This window comes from Carettochelys insculpta, chromosome 22 (genome assembly GCF_033958435.1).
Source record: "Carettochelys insculpta isolate YL-2023 chromosome 22, ASM3395843v1, whole genome shotgun sequence".
NCBI classification, from domain to species: domain Eukaryota; kingdom Metazoa; phylum Chordata; order Testudines; family Carettochelyidae; genus Carettochelys; species Carettochelys insculpta.
The window spans coordinates 2,882,518-2,898,522 of record NC_134158.1 but is presented as its reverse complement, the minus strand read 5'-3'; the positions used below and the strand labels follow the sequence as shown (position 1 = coordinate 2,898,522).

Below are 16,005 nucleotides of genomic sequence, written 5' to 3'. Positions count from 1 at the left end.
AGGATGCGTCCTTGCTCCGACATTGTTCAGGACCTTCTTCGCGCTCCTCCTGAAGCATGCCTTTGGATCTTCAACAGAGGGCATCTTTTTGCACACAAGATCTGACGGGAAACTGTTTAATCTTGCAAGGCTGAAAGCTAAATCTAAGGTGCGGGAAGTCCTCATCAGAGATATGCTGTTCGCAGTTGACGCTGCTGTCGTGTCACACACAGAAGACCAGCTTCAGAAGCTGCTGGATTGGTTCTCCAAAGCGTGCAAGGACTTTGGGCTCTCCATCAGCCTAAAGAAGACAAATGTAGTTGCTCAGGACGTTGCTGTTTCTCCATCAATCAGCATTGACAACTATACGTTAGAGGTCATCCACGAGTTCGTTTACCTCGGGTCCACCATCACTGACACCCTGTCCTTGGAGACTGAGCTAAATAGGAGGATCGGTAAAGCAGCCACAACTCTGTCCAGACTCAGCGAGAGAGCGTGGAATAACAACAAGCTGTACACTCACACCAAAATGCAAGTCTACAGAGCCTGCATCCTCAGCACCCTTCTTTATGGCAGCGAGACTTGGACCCTGTATGCCCACCAGGAAAAGAGACTGAATGTCTTCCACTTGCGCTGCCTCAGGCTCATCCTTGGAATATTGTGGAATGACAGAGTGACCAACACAGCCGTTCTCGAGCAAGCTGGAATCCCAACCATGCACACCCTCCTCAGGCAGCGGCGGCTCCACTGGCTTGGCCATGTCCACAGGATGAATGATGGAAGGATCCCAAAAGACATCCCGTATGGTGAGCTAGCCTCTGGCAAAAGACCTCCCAGACGCCCCCAGCTGTGTTACAAAGATGTCTGCAAGAGAGACCTCAGAGAGGTAGACATCGAGCTGGACAGTTGGGAAGATCTAGCAGACGACCGCAGCAGATGGAGGCAGGAACTATACAAGGGCCTTCAGAAGGGTGAGCTGAGGATCAGACAGCTAGCAAAGGAGAAGCGATGGCCTGAAGCTTAAGAGGGGGAGGCTCAGGTTGGATATTAGGAAAAACTGCTTCACCAGGAGGGTGGTGAAGCACTGGAAGGTGTTGCCGACAGAGGTAGTGGATTCTCCATCCCTAGAGGTTTTTAAGTCCTGCTTGGCGAGATCCTGGCTGGGAAGACTTAGCTGGGGTTGATCCTGCTTGAAAAAGCAGGGGCTGGACTAGATGACCTCCTGAGGTCCCTTCCAGCCCTAGGATTCTATGATTCTAATCATGCTCCTCTAGCTCTTTTGCTAAAAAGGAATCTGACTCCTGCTTCATGTTTCGATTCCTGACCAAATGACTTCACAACTGCACATCTCTCCTGAAGGCGTCCAACATATCTCTGCCAGACCTAGTATACCACATTGGTATCTCTCCATCTCCTTCCGAAGCAGCTCTAATTTTCCAGTTGCCACCAGTGTTCAGACATTCCATGTTCCAATGGATAGCATATGTGTTATTTGCAATTTTCTTTTGGGAGCCAACTTATCGACCCAACCCTGATCGCTCAATTGGTGTCACGGACCTCGTTTATCCAGGCAACGTCCGAGCTGGCATCTTTTATCATTTAGTTGTACTGGCATCAGATTTCATTCATATTGTTTCACAGTCAGCGCATTGACACTCATCTGACCAACCCTCCTCTTTCATCCAGGCTTGGTACTGGCATGGAAACCCTAGAGGCTTCATGGCGGAGTTTGAAAAGTACTGCATGGGATCTTTTCAGGGGAACAGGCAAAATGCCAGATTTATTGGTAATACACATATAGCCGTCAACACTTATCATATGCATATGATATTACACACACACACACACACTCTCTCTCTCTCTCTCTCTCTCCTGTCTTGTTGCTGTTACCAATAGTTGCTCCCCCTAACTGCACTGGCCAGGTGAGTTAGATGGGGGGAGGGGTGGAGCTGGACTTCTGCTGATCCGGATCCGTGCTCCAGTGATGACAAGACAAAACCCAGGGTCCCTGTGCGAGATGCCTTCATTTATACAGGCCTCTCTCTCAGGCAGGTAGACACCAGTTAGCCAGCTCCTGCAGATGCATCATCTGGGAGAGCAGTCTTATGAGTACGCATTTAGCACCTTCTGGGCTCGGATCTGCCTTCTCCAACCCTTGCAAGTACCTGGAGGTGCTGGTCTCCCGCCTTTCCATTCACACCTCATTCACTCCACAGGGCAATCAATGAAGCAATCCAAAAATACAGGGCACAGAGAGGTTTTTCTTCACCTCACCCACTTCTAGGAACTGTCCTACAAAATACAATTAAATTTCTAGAGAACAGGGCTGAATACAATGATACGGCAAATGACTTGACACAGTATTTAAAAACTCCACTAAGAAAATAGTTAAAACAAAGATGTATCTACACCAGCACCCCTGGGCCTGCTCCCACCTTTGTCAGGGTTGCCCCCACTGGGCCATTCTCCACAGAGGCTCCCACGTCCTCCGACACTGTTGTCGTTCGGTGTCCTCGGTCTCCTCCCGGGGGCAGCCCCATTCAAGGGGCACTTAAAACTTCCAGTGTTGCTGCTCCTGGGTCCGGCCAGGGGGTGAGGCCGGCTGAGGGAGACAGCCCCATGCACGCTACTGGAGTGCTGCTTGCTCAGCAGGGGGACACATTCACTGTCCAGCCGGGCTGGGGGGCGCAGGGTGGCAGACGGTCTCCCAGAGGGGTTGTGGAGGGCCCTGGGCAGGGAGGGGCGTGGGAGATCTGTGTGGGTCGGGGCCCTGGGCAGGGAGGGGGTGTTAGAGAGGAGGCTCAGGAGGTTGATGCGACGGTGGGAGCGGAGGGAGGCAGCGGCTGGGCGGCGGGGGCAGGGGTGCGGATGGGGCGTGAGGGGACAGAGGGGCGGGTGGGAGGACGATCTCCTCCTTCCCCTCCCTTGGCAGGCAGCAGCCGGCCGGCGCTGGGCAGCGTGACGCCCGCGCTGGCTCTGCCCTGGGCCAGACGGCGCTGCTGCTGCGGGGGTGGGGGCAGAGCCGGGCAGCCGCCCTGGGACGTCCGTCCCTCCGTCCGTCCCTCCGTCCGTCCGTCCCCGGCTCTGACAGACGCCTGGGCGGGGACCTGCCCCTGGCGCCCTGGGGGGGCAAACAGCTCTGAGGGGATGGAACGCTGAGAGGAAAAGGGCGGGAAAAACCGGTTAGTTCCGGCTCCAGCCGCCAGCACCTGACACCCCCGCTTCCCCCCCCGCACAGCTGCGCCCTGGGGGGTCCCAGTCACACGGGCCGACTCCATTGGCGTGTGACAGGGAATGGGCAGAGCCGCCGATGAGAGACTGACACCGTGTTTAACACCCCCCTAACGCCCCTCCCCCACCGCTCGCACCCCCGCTGCCGTGGGACGCTCCCGCGCTGGCCTGGGCTTCCTGTCACAGACCCTGCCCACCAGGGTGGGTCTGGCTGCGGGGACCGTCTGCCCCCGGCCACCCCCGGGCCATGGACGGGGCAGGGGAGGTCGGGGGAGGGGGTAACGCGATTTCTGACCATCTTTCGCTTTCTGTCCAGGTTACACAGATCAGTCACAGCGGGTTCCAGCTGCCCCTCCTGCCCCCCCGCATCCCTCCTTCCACCCCAGCAGGCAGGGGCAGCAAAGTGGGGGTGGTCGGGACTGTGCAGGGCAGTGACGGAGAGTCTCCCAGGCCCCCCACAAGCTGGACCCCCGCTCAGGCCGGGCGGGGCTGTCACTCACAGGGGGGCCCCGCCCCCCATGAGCTGATGGGAATAAGGGGACTTTGAAGCAGGCGGGGTCCTTTGGAAAAGGAGCCCCGTCGGGACGAGCCGCGCCAATTTCAAAGCGCTGTGGCCACCCGCATGCTAATGAAGCGCTGAATATGCATTTCAGCGCTTCATTAGTAAACTTCGAAATGGCCATTTGCGTGGCCCTTTCGAAGTTTGGGGCTCGTGTAGACACGGCCCTGGGGTGCTGTATTCTCACCTCTGCACTGTTAGGTGGGACTGCGGAACAGTTGGCTGCATTTCCGCAGCAGGGGTAGGACTCCCAGAAGCAAAAAGGATGCGAAGAATTTTGCATGCAAGTTCCGTGTGCGTGCGCGACGCCACTCGGAAGTGAAGTGCTGATTTTTAATTTCATTAATCACAGCACAAACGTGAACAGGTTTACAAGGCCAATGCTCGAACCACTGAGCTATCCCTCCCGTCAGCTCCCCTGCACTTACAGGCAAGGGGACGTTGGCCCCTGCGGCAGGAGCTCTGGCTGGGAGACCCCAGCGAGCTCTCAGGACAAGATTAGTACAAAATGTTCCCACTGGTGTGGCACTTCCAGTGCCCCGCCCCTCATTAATTAATTGTGTCCTGCCCCTCCCCTCCCGTCCCCAGCCCACCTGTTAGATCTGCCCCCTTGCAGCTCCAGTGGTTCCCCCCCACCCACCCCGTGGGCTGCAGGGAGGGAGTGAGGGAGGGGAAAGATTCCAGGGGTCATGGAGGCAGTAAGCCGGGGCTGGGTATCTGAGAGTCCTTCAAAGGTCAAAGGACCAGCTATGTGAGGCTAGAGAGGCTGATTTCAGGGACGCAGTCGCAGCTCGGATCCCCACCACCCCACCCAGAGCCAGGGCAGGATTCTCTCCCCAGGGACAGAGCCTGGCGGGAAAGTGAAGATCGGGGCCTCGGCTCCAGCATGGATAAATGTCACCTGCCCCCGGTCACAGTCCAGACACACCCGGATCCTGCAGGAGGCCTGGCTCAAGGGTATGGGGGTGTCCTCAGGGGAGGTAAGAGCCCAGAACAGATCCCCCCGTCGCTGCACAGCCCAGATCCCCCCGTCAGAGCTGAGGCTGATCTGTCCCTTCCTGCTCACAGACTCTCTGGCCACCCCCACAGCCCAGTATTGCCCATCCCCCACCTCCACCTCCCAGCAATGTCTCCCCGAGGTGAACCCCTCACAGCCCAGCACACAGTGCTCAGTGTCAAATCTCTCCGGGTTGTCGGGCAGTCGCTGTCGTGTACGTTCCCATCTCACACTTTTCCCACCCTCAGACAGGACGAGTCGGGGATTTGCCGTGTCTGGATCCAGAGTCACATGGGCTGCAGGGGAGAGAATCAGAGCGTGAGGGGCAGAGCTCAGCCCTGGGGGAGGGTTTGATGGGTCAGTGACAGAATCGGGCCCAGCTGGAGGGTGACTCAGGGAATCTCCTTCCCCCAGGCTGTGCCCGACAGCTCTGAGATCTCAGCCCAGGGCTGGGGAGAGTCACTCACAGGCAGGGACGGGTCAGGGACAGGGTGAAAGGATGGGCTGGGCCAAGCCTGGGGCTCAGGATCTTTCCCCTCCTGCCCTCACCTCTCCCTGGGGAGGGACTAGAGACTGGGAGCCCCGGCAGATGGTCCAACTCAGTGACCATTGGCAGAGCTCCCCTCCCCCCAACACACACCTTAAATCTCCCTGTGTCCCAGCTGCCCCTGGGCTGGACTTTGCTCTGGGGCCTCCCCACTGCACCCGGCCTGCTGGGAAATGTCACAGCTCAGGGAATAACAGGCCACACGCGACCAGGATAGAACCTGCCCCGAATATCACAGCTCAGCAGCAGCTGCAGCAGCAGCAGAGTCCTTTAGCCTGGGGCAGGGCAGGAGCGGTTAACGCATGGGAAGGGGTTTGATGGTGGAACGAGACAGAGGCTACGAGTGTGTGGGGAGAAGGGGAAGTAGGGCTTTGTGGGGCCCTGGGTCACAACATGTGGGGCCCCCATCCCTCCTCATATGCTTCTGTCATGGGAATGGGGTCAGGGCACAGGGCAGGTCCCACTCCACCTACTGTTGCTCCAGCTGGAGACAGGGCAACTCCCTCACCCTGAGTGCGCTCCCTGGCCGGAGTACCGGGAGGGTGGAGCAGGGCAAGCCCCCAAGCCCTGGCCCCGCTCTCTGGCAGGAGCGCTGGGCAGGCAGGCAGAGCAGGTCAGGGTGTGAAGAAGCCCATTCTTCCTGGGCCCCACAATGAGCCCCAGCCCCTGGGCACTGCCCCGTTCTCCCAGTGACTAATTAACAGCTGCAAGGGCTGTGGGGGAGTGAAGAGCAGGCAGCTGGTGGAAAGAAGGGAAGGGCCATGCTGGTGATGGGAGGGAAAGCAACATCCTTCTACACTGCTGCTAGTGACCAGCTGCCTTTAGAGCTGAACAGCTGAGCCCAGAGTCCAGCTCTGAAGGCAGAACCAACACAAGCCGCAATGCAGACTAACAGAGGGCCTGATATGACACTGTACTGTCCCTTACTGCTGCTGAAAGGGCGCCGCCTTCAGAGCTGGGTGCCCAGCTCCCAGCCACCGCTCTCGGGAAGTGCAGCTCTGCAGGCAGGGCCGACGTAAAGGTGGCAGTCATGTGACGCACACACCCTGCAACGGGAGGGGGCCCAATTTTATATTCTTGTGTCAGGCGCAACATTACCTAGTCACAGCACTGGAATCACCCCAGGATGTGCCCTGAGGGAGGCCTACCCTCAACTAGCATATCCACTCCCACATTCAAGGGCAAAGAGACACTTTGCCTCCTGGGAACTGCTCTTTGGCACTGATAAAATAGGATCTGTAATTACCTTTTCCTGTAGGTGCCACAGATCTTGTCCACCCTAAACACAATCACATCTTCGAGATCAGAATGGATATGAACAACTATTGCATGAATAAATCACACTGTACAAATTAACACACTGAGGGGAAAAGACTTATAAGTTCATCAGCCCCCACCCTACCCCCCGGCTTGCAGGAGTCTCTCTCTATCTCTCTCTCTCCCAGGATGGATCTGTACTGCAGAATTAGCCGAGAATATCCCCCGGCTGTGGCCCCTAATCCGTCTACTGCGAAAGCACAAAAACTGTGACTCAGATCTGATGGTGCTTAACACCCTGGTGAGCTGGCAGCCTTTGGGTAGAGGCGATAGTCCAGCTACCCCTTTAGTTCTGGTTGGTGACATGCCCACGTTGTAGTGTGGAGGGGCGGTTAATCATCTCAGGGGCTGATAGTGCTTCAGAGCCTTCTCACAGTTCCTCCTGGGCCACGTTTTCTTACCCACCACCTACTTTACTACTGAATTGCTCATCAATTTATCACAATAGCTTTTGGGGTGGAATTCATCCAGCTTAGTCTTTCCCCGTATTTTATAAAGTTACAGGAACAATCAAACCCAAAAATAAAACAACCACCACCACCACCACAAGGTTTCCTAGTCAACAGTTTTAAAATTTAGTTTAAAAGCAAGCAAGTCCATCGCTATTAAACAAATGGCCACATAAGATTCTAAATTGGTACCAAAAATTCTTTTCAAAGGAAGGATAAAGACACTCACCTATTTCTTTAACTTGTTTCTCTAAAAATGGATAAGAAAGAAATATATACTTTTGTTAGGCACTTCTCTTGTCTTGTATTTTATTTCTATTTATCGTCACAGCTATAATGAAGGATGAGAGAAATCGCTATCCTCTTCAGGACATCAGATGAGAGGAACCAATTGTCCCTTCTGCTTTTGAACCCTGTGCCTCTATCAGTTTTGGTGCGAACTGTCTCTAATTGAGTGTTTCCTCACACTTTAACAAGTTCCACTGACCCCTCCAAAAAGCAAAGCTTGTACATGAAGAAATGAATAAAAACGAGGTGAGTAAACATAAAATGTTGTAGTTTTGGTGTGAAAAGCATCTCGTTTGGTCTTTCCCCACATTTTACAAAAGTGACACTAAAAAAACCCCCACACCTGCAAAAAGAATGATGGTAAAAACCATGCAAGGAAACAAACGGAAAAGGGATTCTCTTGGAATGATTTTAGAAGTTAAAGGCAAACAGCTCCACAGTATTTTCATACAAAAGCTTCTCAGAAAAAGCAAAATGACACTTACTTATTTTTTCATTTAGTTTGTCTGAAATGAAAGAAAAATAAAGATTATTTATAATATCCACGGACATTTGTTAGGCACTTCCCTTCCATTATGTTTAATTTCTCCTTATCGTCAATACAACAGCAAAGACTAAGAGAAATCAACATCCTCTTTGGGGAGTTAGACAAAAAAAATTCAGTGGTCCCTTCTGGTTTTAATCACTGTGACTCTATTGCTACCAGTTTTCAAATTAGCTTTGGGTATGAAATCTATCCAAATTAGTGCTTCCCCACATCTTCTACAATGTATTTCAGAGAGTTTGTCTCTGACTGTGTCATGAATCATGGGTCGTTAGCATGGGTGAGTAGTATGACTGGTTGGAATGACTGAACTTAACAGTAAGCTGGCTGAAGAGAGGCCCTGAGCCAGCACCCCGGTGGATTACAGACTTGTTTACCACTTGGAGAACAAAACAGCGTTTGCTAAGAAAAACAAAACTTGTACAAAAGAAGGTCAGTTCCCTGATAAAAACATTAGAAGAAACAAACACCAAGGACACTGCTGCTTATCACTTGTGTCTGAGGCAAGCAGAACTGAGGTGATGTAAGCAGGACGTTCCAAAATTGGTCATGGAAAAGCACCCCACCCGGACGGAGGGGTCCGACCAATGAACCGAACGGCACCCCACCCGGGCGGAGGGGTCCGACCAATGAACCGAGCGGCACCCCACCCGGGCGGAGGGGTCCGACCAATGAACCGAGCGGCACCCCACCCGGACGGAGGGGTCCGACCAATGAACCGAGCGGCACCCCACCCGGGCGGAGGGGTCCGACCAATGAACCAAGCGGCACCCCACCCGGACGGAGGGGTCCGACCAATGAACCGCCTCCTACCAAAAAGATAAATAGCACATCAATTTGCCAGACAAGCCAGAGCCCATCAATTTGGCATAATGGGATGATGTGCACGTCCGACTCCCACCTCAGTCAACTAACCAACATTCGCTGGGGTCTGGCCAGCCCCGAGGGTGATTGAGTGCACATGTGAATGGGAAGCGCATGTACTCAGTTGGGTTAAGTAGGCTGTTAAATTGAGATAAAAATTGGACCATTAACTATTCAAGCTACACATTACTTTTGATTTGCTTTCTAATTGTTAACTATTCAACTCACACATGGTTTTAAAACGACTATTTCAAATGCAGAAAATAAAAGGAATTTTTGCTGTGGAAATCAATCGTTCTCTGAGTTCTTATCTGGGACCTGCTGCCAGCCTGATCAACTGTGCAGCAGCACCTGTTTTGTGGCATCTGTTCCATCAAGAATTCCTCCTACATGGTCAGAGCTAGGACCACCAAATTCCATATATGGCTTCCTCTTACCAGAGCTTACGGTAATCTAAGGGTAAGGCAGTGCCAGGAAAACAAGATGTGCCTGGAATGGGATTGCTCCTCATCAAGCCAAACGGAATCATCCAATTAAGGACAGTCCTCAAAACCTGACATAACTGAGCTAGTGTTGTAAGAGCCTGAACCAAGATAAGCCAGAAAACTAGGATGAACCTGGAATAGGCTTGCTTTGAAATACACCTCACAGAAATTTGGAGGAGTGTTCTGTTTTGGCACAACTAAATCAAGGCTTAAGGTCTGAAAACTAGAAGAAAATGTCATTGGAAAGCACATGGACTATCACGTTTTTTGTTAAAGCACAGTGAATGAAAAGAGTTTAGAGGAATGAAAAAAAAAAAACAACCACACATGGTGGCATTCCCCTTAATAAAATTTACTGAAAACCTGCATATAAAATTGTTAACAATCCATTTTTAAAAGAAGCCCAAAATCAAAACTATCATGAAAACTACAGGTTTTTTTTCAAAAACTACAATCCTTTAAACAAAGCGTGTACATTTTCCTTACGAACAAACCCTTACTTGGGTTAAGGACCAGAGCAATGCTGGGTAAATACGCTAGTCAATACAGAGTTGGGACGTGCATAACATTTCACCTCTGATAAAGATTAGTCAGAGCGTCAGAGGAGAAAAGTGCCATGATCTGCCGATGCCCTGGGAGAAGGTAAATGTGCAGCAGACCCCCAGTTTACACAATTTTGACTTACGTGTTTTTTGGAATAATGTGAGCCGAAATCCTGAGTGGCGGGGAGCTGGGAACCAGGTGGCAGCCTCCCTCCTGGCTCCCTCAAGCAGCTGGGAGCCACACACACCACCGTCTGCTCAGTTTCCCAGCTCCCAGCCACGTGCAGGAGCCAGAAACTGACCAGCGCTGCTATGCCTGGCTCTGGGCTCCCCACGGCTCACAGGAGCAGGGAACCGGGTGCAGCCAGGACCGGGGGACCCGAAGGCAGGAGGGCCCCTCCCTCACCAGGTCCCAATTTATGCAAAATTTGACTTGTGTGTGGCGGCCCAGGAATGCAGCCTACGCATTAATTGGAGGTCTACGTGTCTGCCATTGTCGGGGGTCACTGTAACGGTCACTACAATTGCACAGCATGCTTTTGGAACAAGGAAGCAGTCTGAAAACTCAGCCTGAGCGTGTTGAATCCCAAGGATGCGGCATTCTCACCCCCCAATTAAACAGAAGCATAACCGAACTGTGCACCAACTGACCAGTTCCTTTTGCTTTCCGTGGTCTCAGATGCTCAACTCACTTCCCCTCCTAGATCCCTTCTAGGTACCTTTGAACTCGCTCAGACTCTCCATTAGTGCAATTGTTCTCTGGGAGAAACCGCTGACTTGTCCTTCCAGCTGAGGAGAAATGTCCTCTGGCGGCTGGAACTTCCCCTTCTCACACCTGCACGGAACAACATCAGATGGTGATTCTACATTTAGTGACTCAGGTCTTTAGTTCTTACTAGCGAGCCGCTGCTCTGAGGGGCTGGGAGTTAGAATTCCTCTGCTTCTCCCAGCCTGAGAGCAGGTGCAGCACAGCCCAGGGCCCTGCAGCACCCCCCTCAAAGGCCCTGTTAACGATCTAGAAACGCAGCCTGGAGAGACCAGCTCTGGGGACAAAAGAGGAATTGAGTCTCCGTGGCCGATTCACTCCTTGGCCTCCAGGCTCTGACGGACAGGAGGTTCCCAGGGGAAGTGCTGTACAAATCTGCCCACTAGGAACTAGACCGGGACACCAACTCCCCCTTCCCCAGCTCATTCCACACGTGTCTCTAAACAGCCCTCAGGTGGGACAGACTCATGAGCACTGCAGCCCTGGGCTGAAAGGTAACTTAGTCCTGCAGCAGCTGCTCCCCCAGGGAGGAGACAGCTGAAGGAAATACTTGAAGTCAGACTTTACCACTGAGTGGATAATTCCAGAGCTTTCTGTGCAAGGGTGAGACCCTCAGGTTGAAGATGATGAGGGATATTTGTAGCTTGGATGTGACCTTTCCCGAACATCTTTCTGTGGAGCCCTGAGAGAACTGGGTTCTAACATCGTCTCTAAGCTCTTTCCCAACACTGTGAGGGTTGAGGGGAGTGAGAGCCACGTACCTGCTCAAGGTGTTTCTGACGTCCTACGGGGGAAAGAGAGAAAAGAATCTCAGTCCCACACAACACACACTCAGGGGATCCCAAGGATGGGATTTTGGAAATAAGGGGAAGACAGGCCCTGCCTGTGCCCCAGGGCCAGGGATTCCCTGAGCTAATGGGACTCTGCCATCTCTAGTATCTCTGTGTCCGTCACTCTGCAAAGCACAGGAGTCACTCGCTTCTCAGCAATGCACACCCTGAGTCACACCGAGACCTCCCACTGCTGGACCCTGCAGCTTACGATTCAGGAGCCTCCCTCCCCTGGCTGGGGAGCTGGGATGTTTCTCCCTCAGTCTCACCTGCAGGAATTCACTCGCTGGCTTCTGACACTTCCCCTCCATCTCACCGATCAGCTCACTGAGACGGGAAATCTGCACAGAGAGTTCACTGACACTGTCATTCTGGGTCCTCACAATCTCCTCCTCCAGCTTCTCCAGCCGGGCCAGGAGGAGTCGCTCTTGTTCCTCCAGGAAGTGCTGCAGCTGCTGGAATTCCGACACGATCGTCTGCCTCTCCACTTGTATCCATTGCTGTACAAAAACAGGGAAAGGGCTGGTCAGGGACTTGGAAGGAACCTGGGGCCCTTTCATGGAGAACTGAGTGTGCAGGAGGGAGAACCTAAGATATCAGACTTCTGACTCTGTCTTGTGGTTACTAGGCAGAGGATTCTCTCCCAGCTCTTCCTTTGGCTCCGGTTATTTCCGAAAGGCAGGATTCCAGGCCTGTCATGGCCAGTGGGTTATGTTATTCATGGCCTCTGGGAATTCAGACCCAGAGCAGCAGGAGACAGCACTCAGCACCACGCTGACAGAGATGCCAGGGGAGAATAAAGAAACAAAGAAAAATGAGCAGACACAGGGGACATCACGTCTTGGGGACATTCATTCACTCGGGGAGGAATTCTGGGAAAGTCACCAGGGATGGACACTAACCCCTCCCCTGCAATGGAAGCTCAGGACTCGTTCTGCACATGGCTCTAAGCTAGCAAGCCATGACCATGGATGGAGAAGCTCACTGTCCCACCCTCACCAAGGCCACCCAGGAGTCTGCAGCCCTGAGAGCTGCTAACAACAGGCACCTACCAGACACTTCTGGCTTTTCCCCTCTCTTGTCGCTCTCAGTCCCAGCAGGTTTGCTTTTGCTTCTCTCAGAGACTTCAAACGGGCCTGGACTTTTTCCTGAGGAAACACAAAGGATTTGGAAAGTTTTATTTTGAATTGAGAGGTGGGTGGAGCAGGGAGCTTTTGCTGAAAAAAACTCAAGGTGACTGTTAGTCCTATTTGTTTAGTGACATCAAGACTCCCAAGACGACACCTTGTGAATGCAGACTGGGAGCGTGTCCCAGTCAGACGTGTTACAAAATCAGGGTCAGTCTTTTTAACAGTTCCAGTAAAACCACAGCTGTCGCCAAGCTTCACAGGTAGTTATGAACTGTTTAGTGGTACAGCACATAACAGGACAGGGGAGTTGTTACAGGTTAAGCAGGAAAGCGACACAAATCCCAGACGCCACCAGGGTTTCCGTATGGTTTGACGCTGGAGCTCTGCAGCCCTGGGGATTGCACTGGTTGGAGAGAGCTGGGTTGAGCAGCCACGCAAACCCCAGCAGACACCGGGAACCCGTCTGACTGGTGTGGAGCTGCGCAGTCCCAGTTTTGTGCAGTGCTATCCCTGGCCAGTTGGGACTCAGCACTGGATGCGGCTTTGCCCATTGAAATAGAACCAGGACGCTAAGGATGTAGGAGGACCCTATGAGGGTGCAGAGCCATACAGGCGGGTGCACATTGACAAAGGGGGAAACAGTCCCCTGCAGGGTGACTAACAGGTGAGAACGAGCCTAGGCAGGCAGGGGTGGGGATGCCCTGTGTTCTGGGATTACCTCAGTGGCCATCCCAGTTGAACAGACAGACCTGCATAAGGAACGGCTGGGGTTTGCCCCACTGCTGCCCCCACACTCTTTCAGAGCAGGGCCCTGAGGGCATGTAGCCTCTGTCTATTGCCCAGTGAGATCCGGGGAGCAGTGCATGCTGGAGATGGGCAAGGGCTGCCAGGTGGGACGAAGGGAGCCACGCTGCCCGGTCCTCGCCCACGTACACACCAGCACAGCTCAGACTGGCACGGGGCAGCTCCAGCCTGGGTTAGTTTTGCTGCGCTCCAGTCTGATCCCAGCGGTACCTGGCACAGACCTGCGCTGTCTGGAGCCCTGTTGTAGGTGGGCTCAAGGCACTTGGGATGGACACAGCGTCCAACCCAGTGATGGCCGCTACTGCCGGCTGCAGCACCTGAGTTTAACTCCTGCTGGAGCAGCACAGGAGTGCAGAATCCCAGTGGCAACCTCCTCGCCCTGCTGGAGCTGGGGCCTTTAGCAAGGCGTCTTTTCTCCCTAACGCCGAAACTTCCTTGTGGGGTGGGGTGGGGGGGACGATGCTGAGGGGGCAGCACGGCCTAGCAGTAAGGTCCAGTGTTCCCTCTAAGCCAGTAGTTCCCAAACTTTTCAAAATCACACCCCCCTTTTGATTTTTGAGAAACCTTCATGCCCCCCAACCTCTTCTCTACCATCAACCAACCCCCTTTTAACCAAAAATTCAATTCAGAATTTAAAATAAGCACAACAATTTGATACAAAAATGTTATTTAAAATTAAAAATAAGCACAAAGTTTTTTGGTTGGCCCCTTGCTGGTGCCTGGTGCAGCCCCAGCTGGCCAGCTGCCTGAGCCCCATGCCAGTCGCCAGAGCTGCCCACGCCAGCCACCTGCCTGCCAGAGCCCTGCGCTACGGGAGCTGCCCACCCAAGCTAACGAAGCCCCGTGCTGCTGGGGCCATCTTCCCGCCAGCCACCGTGGCCCCCCGCTGCCCACCCACCAGATGCCCCAGCCCCACACTGCCAGGGCCAGCCGCCCGCAGGCCAGCGCAAGCCCCTCCTGTCCCCCAAAGCCAGGCACCACCAGCTCCCAACGTAACCCCACACTCCCTCCCCTTCGCGGGAGGCAGCCAGCTCCACATGGGTCTTCCCCGACTGCCTGCTTTTTAGAGCGGCTGCGCCGGGTAACCCACGTAAACTATCAGGGGCTGAGAGCCGGAAGCAAAGGCTGGTTCTTTCTTGGGGTAGGAGGAATGATTTGGGGAGTGGGGGGTCATCTCATTCCCCACCTGGAATTTCTGCATGCCCTCCCTGGGGGGCATAACCCCTCCGCCCCTGCTTGGGAAACCGTGCTCTAAACTGAGTACTTTGGTGGCCCCCTGGGAAAGATTCAGGTGTCACCCAGCCGATTCCCACAGCCGGCAGCCTCTACGTCCAGTGGTGGTGCACTTCTGCCATGGTGTGGTGCACATAACAAAATATATTCTACCCACGGATGGAAAAATTAGAGAGAAGACTAATTAGGGCCCTGGAATGGGACACGGCAGAGCTGGCCTTTGTGCTGAGCTCGGCCACTGACCTGCTGAATGAGCCTGGGTAACTCACGGTGCTGCCGTGTGCCCCAGTTTCCCTTCCCGCCCTCCGTCTTCTGCATTTTGACTTAACTGCCCAGGACAGGGGCTGTCCCTCACTGTGTGTTGTGCAGAGCCCAAATCTCCCATGGGGTCTCTCAGGGCTACTCTGCTGCAAACACAGATAATAATAGAATATTCTATTATATCAATCACTAATAGCAACCACAGTTCCCAATTTCCCCTTCTGCAGTTCAAAGAGAGCACTTTGTCGCAAATCACCCCTCAGCCCTTGTAACTTAAACCTCACTGCTTTGGTTAACACCTTCCGCTCTGTCCTGAGGCCCTCATTTCCCCGCCGGCAGGGACTGGCTTTCGGAAGGCTTTAGTATCTCCCAGAAAAGATCAGGTCTCCTTAAAGACTTGATATTTTACCTCTGTTCCCACGGTGAGATATAATTTATTTCCTTATGGCAACTGCTGTACCGTGAAGGTTTTACACAGCTGAAAGATGAGATCCAGTGAAATTAGTTTGTGCTTCAAACCTGAAAGTTTTTTTTTTACATGAAATGTAACCCCAGTTCCCTACCTTGTACTCCTGGGCAGCTTCCTCTATGGGAATCACCATGTGAGCCCTGTGAGCCCGGGATCGGTCGCAAACCACACAGATGGGGGTTTGATCTTCTTCACAGAACAGTTTCAGAGCCTCCTGGTGCTCCCCACACACCCCATCCCCGCCGGTTCCCTTCGCTGCCGACAAACTCAGCCCTTTGACTAGTTCCACCATGTTCGCCAGCTGCCTGTTGGGCCGGAGGTTTCTCTTCCACACGGTTTCTCGGCACTGAGGGCAGGAGGCGGCTGCATTGGGTCTCTCCCAGCTCTGCCTGATGCAGGCTCGGCAGAAGTTGTGCCCACACTTTGTAATCATGGGGTCCTTAAAATACTCCAGGCAGATGGGACATGTCGCTTCCTCCTGCAGGCTTTTCACAGGGCTCCCGGCAGCCATGGCTCCCTCAGGGCTGGGAACAGGGTTAGTTTCAATTTCCTCAGTTCAGGCTGTGCCCGGCCTGCAGCAACAACTGGCACTCCACCAGTGCCCACCCCTCCCCCAGCCCCCGCTCTGCCCCTGTGCCCCTCCCAATGCCCCTCCCCCAGTGCCCACCCCTCCCCCAGCCCCCGCTCTACCCTGTGCCCCTCCCCCAGTG

The 16,005-nt window shown here is 53.7% G+C and overlaps 1 protein-coding gene across 1 annotated transcript; it reads right to left on the bottom strand.

The window, feature by feature from the left end:
* Window positions 1-4,406: 4,406 nt before the first annotated feature.
* LOC142024851 (zinc finger protein RFP-like) lies at window positions 4,407-15,893 on the bottom strand. The gene is made up of 9 exons (XM_075017135.1): window positions 15,390-15,893; window positions 12,451-12,546; window positions 11,668-11,898; window positions 11,330-11,352; window positions 10,522-10,637; window positions 7,853-7,873; window positions 7,309-7,329; window positions 6,560-6,592; window positions 4,407-5,062 (listed from the first exon to the last, which is right to left on the bottom strand). Exons 1-9 carry the CDS (start codon window positions 15,804-15,806, stop codon window positions 4,542-4,544), a joined length of 1,479 nt encoding a protein of 492 aa, XP_074873236.1. The 5' UTR covers window positions 15,807-15,893; the 3' UTR covers window positions 4,407-4,541.
* Window positions 15,894-16,005: the final 112 nt, after the last annotated feature.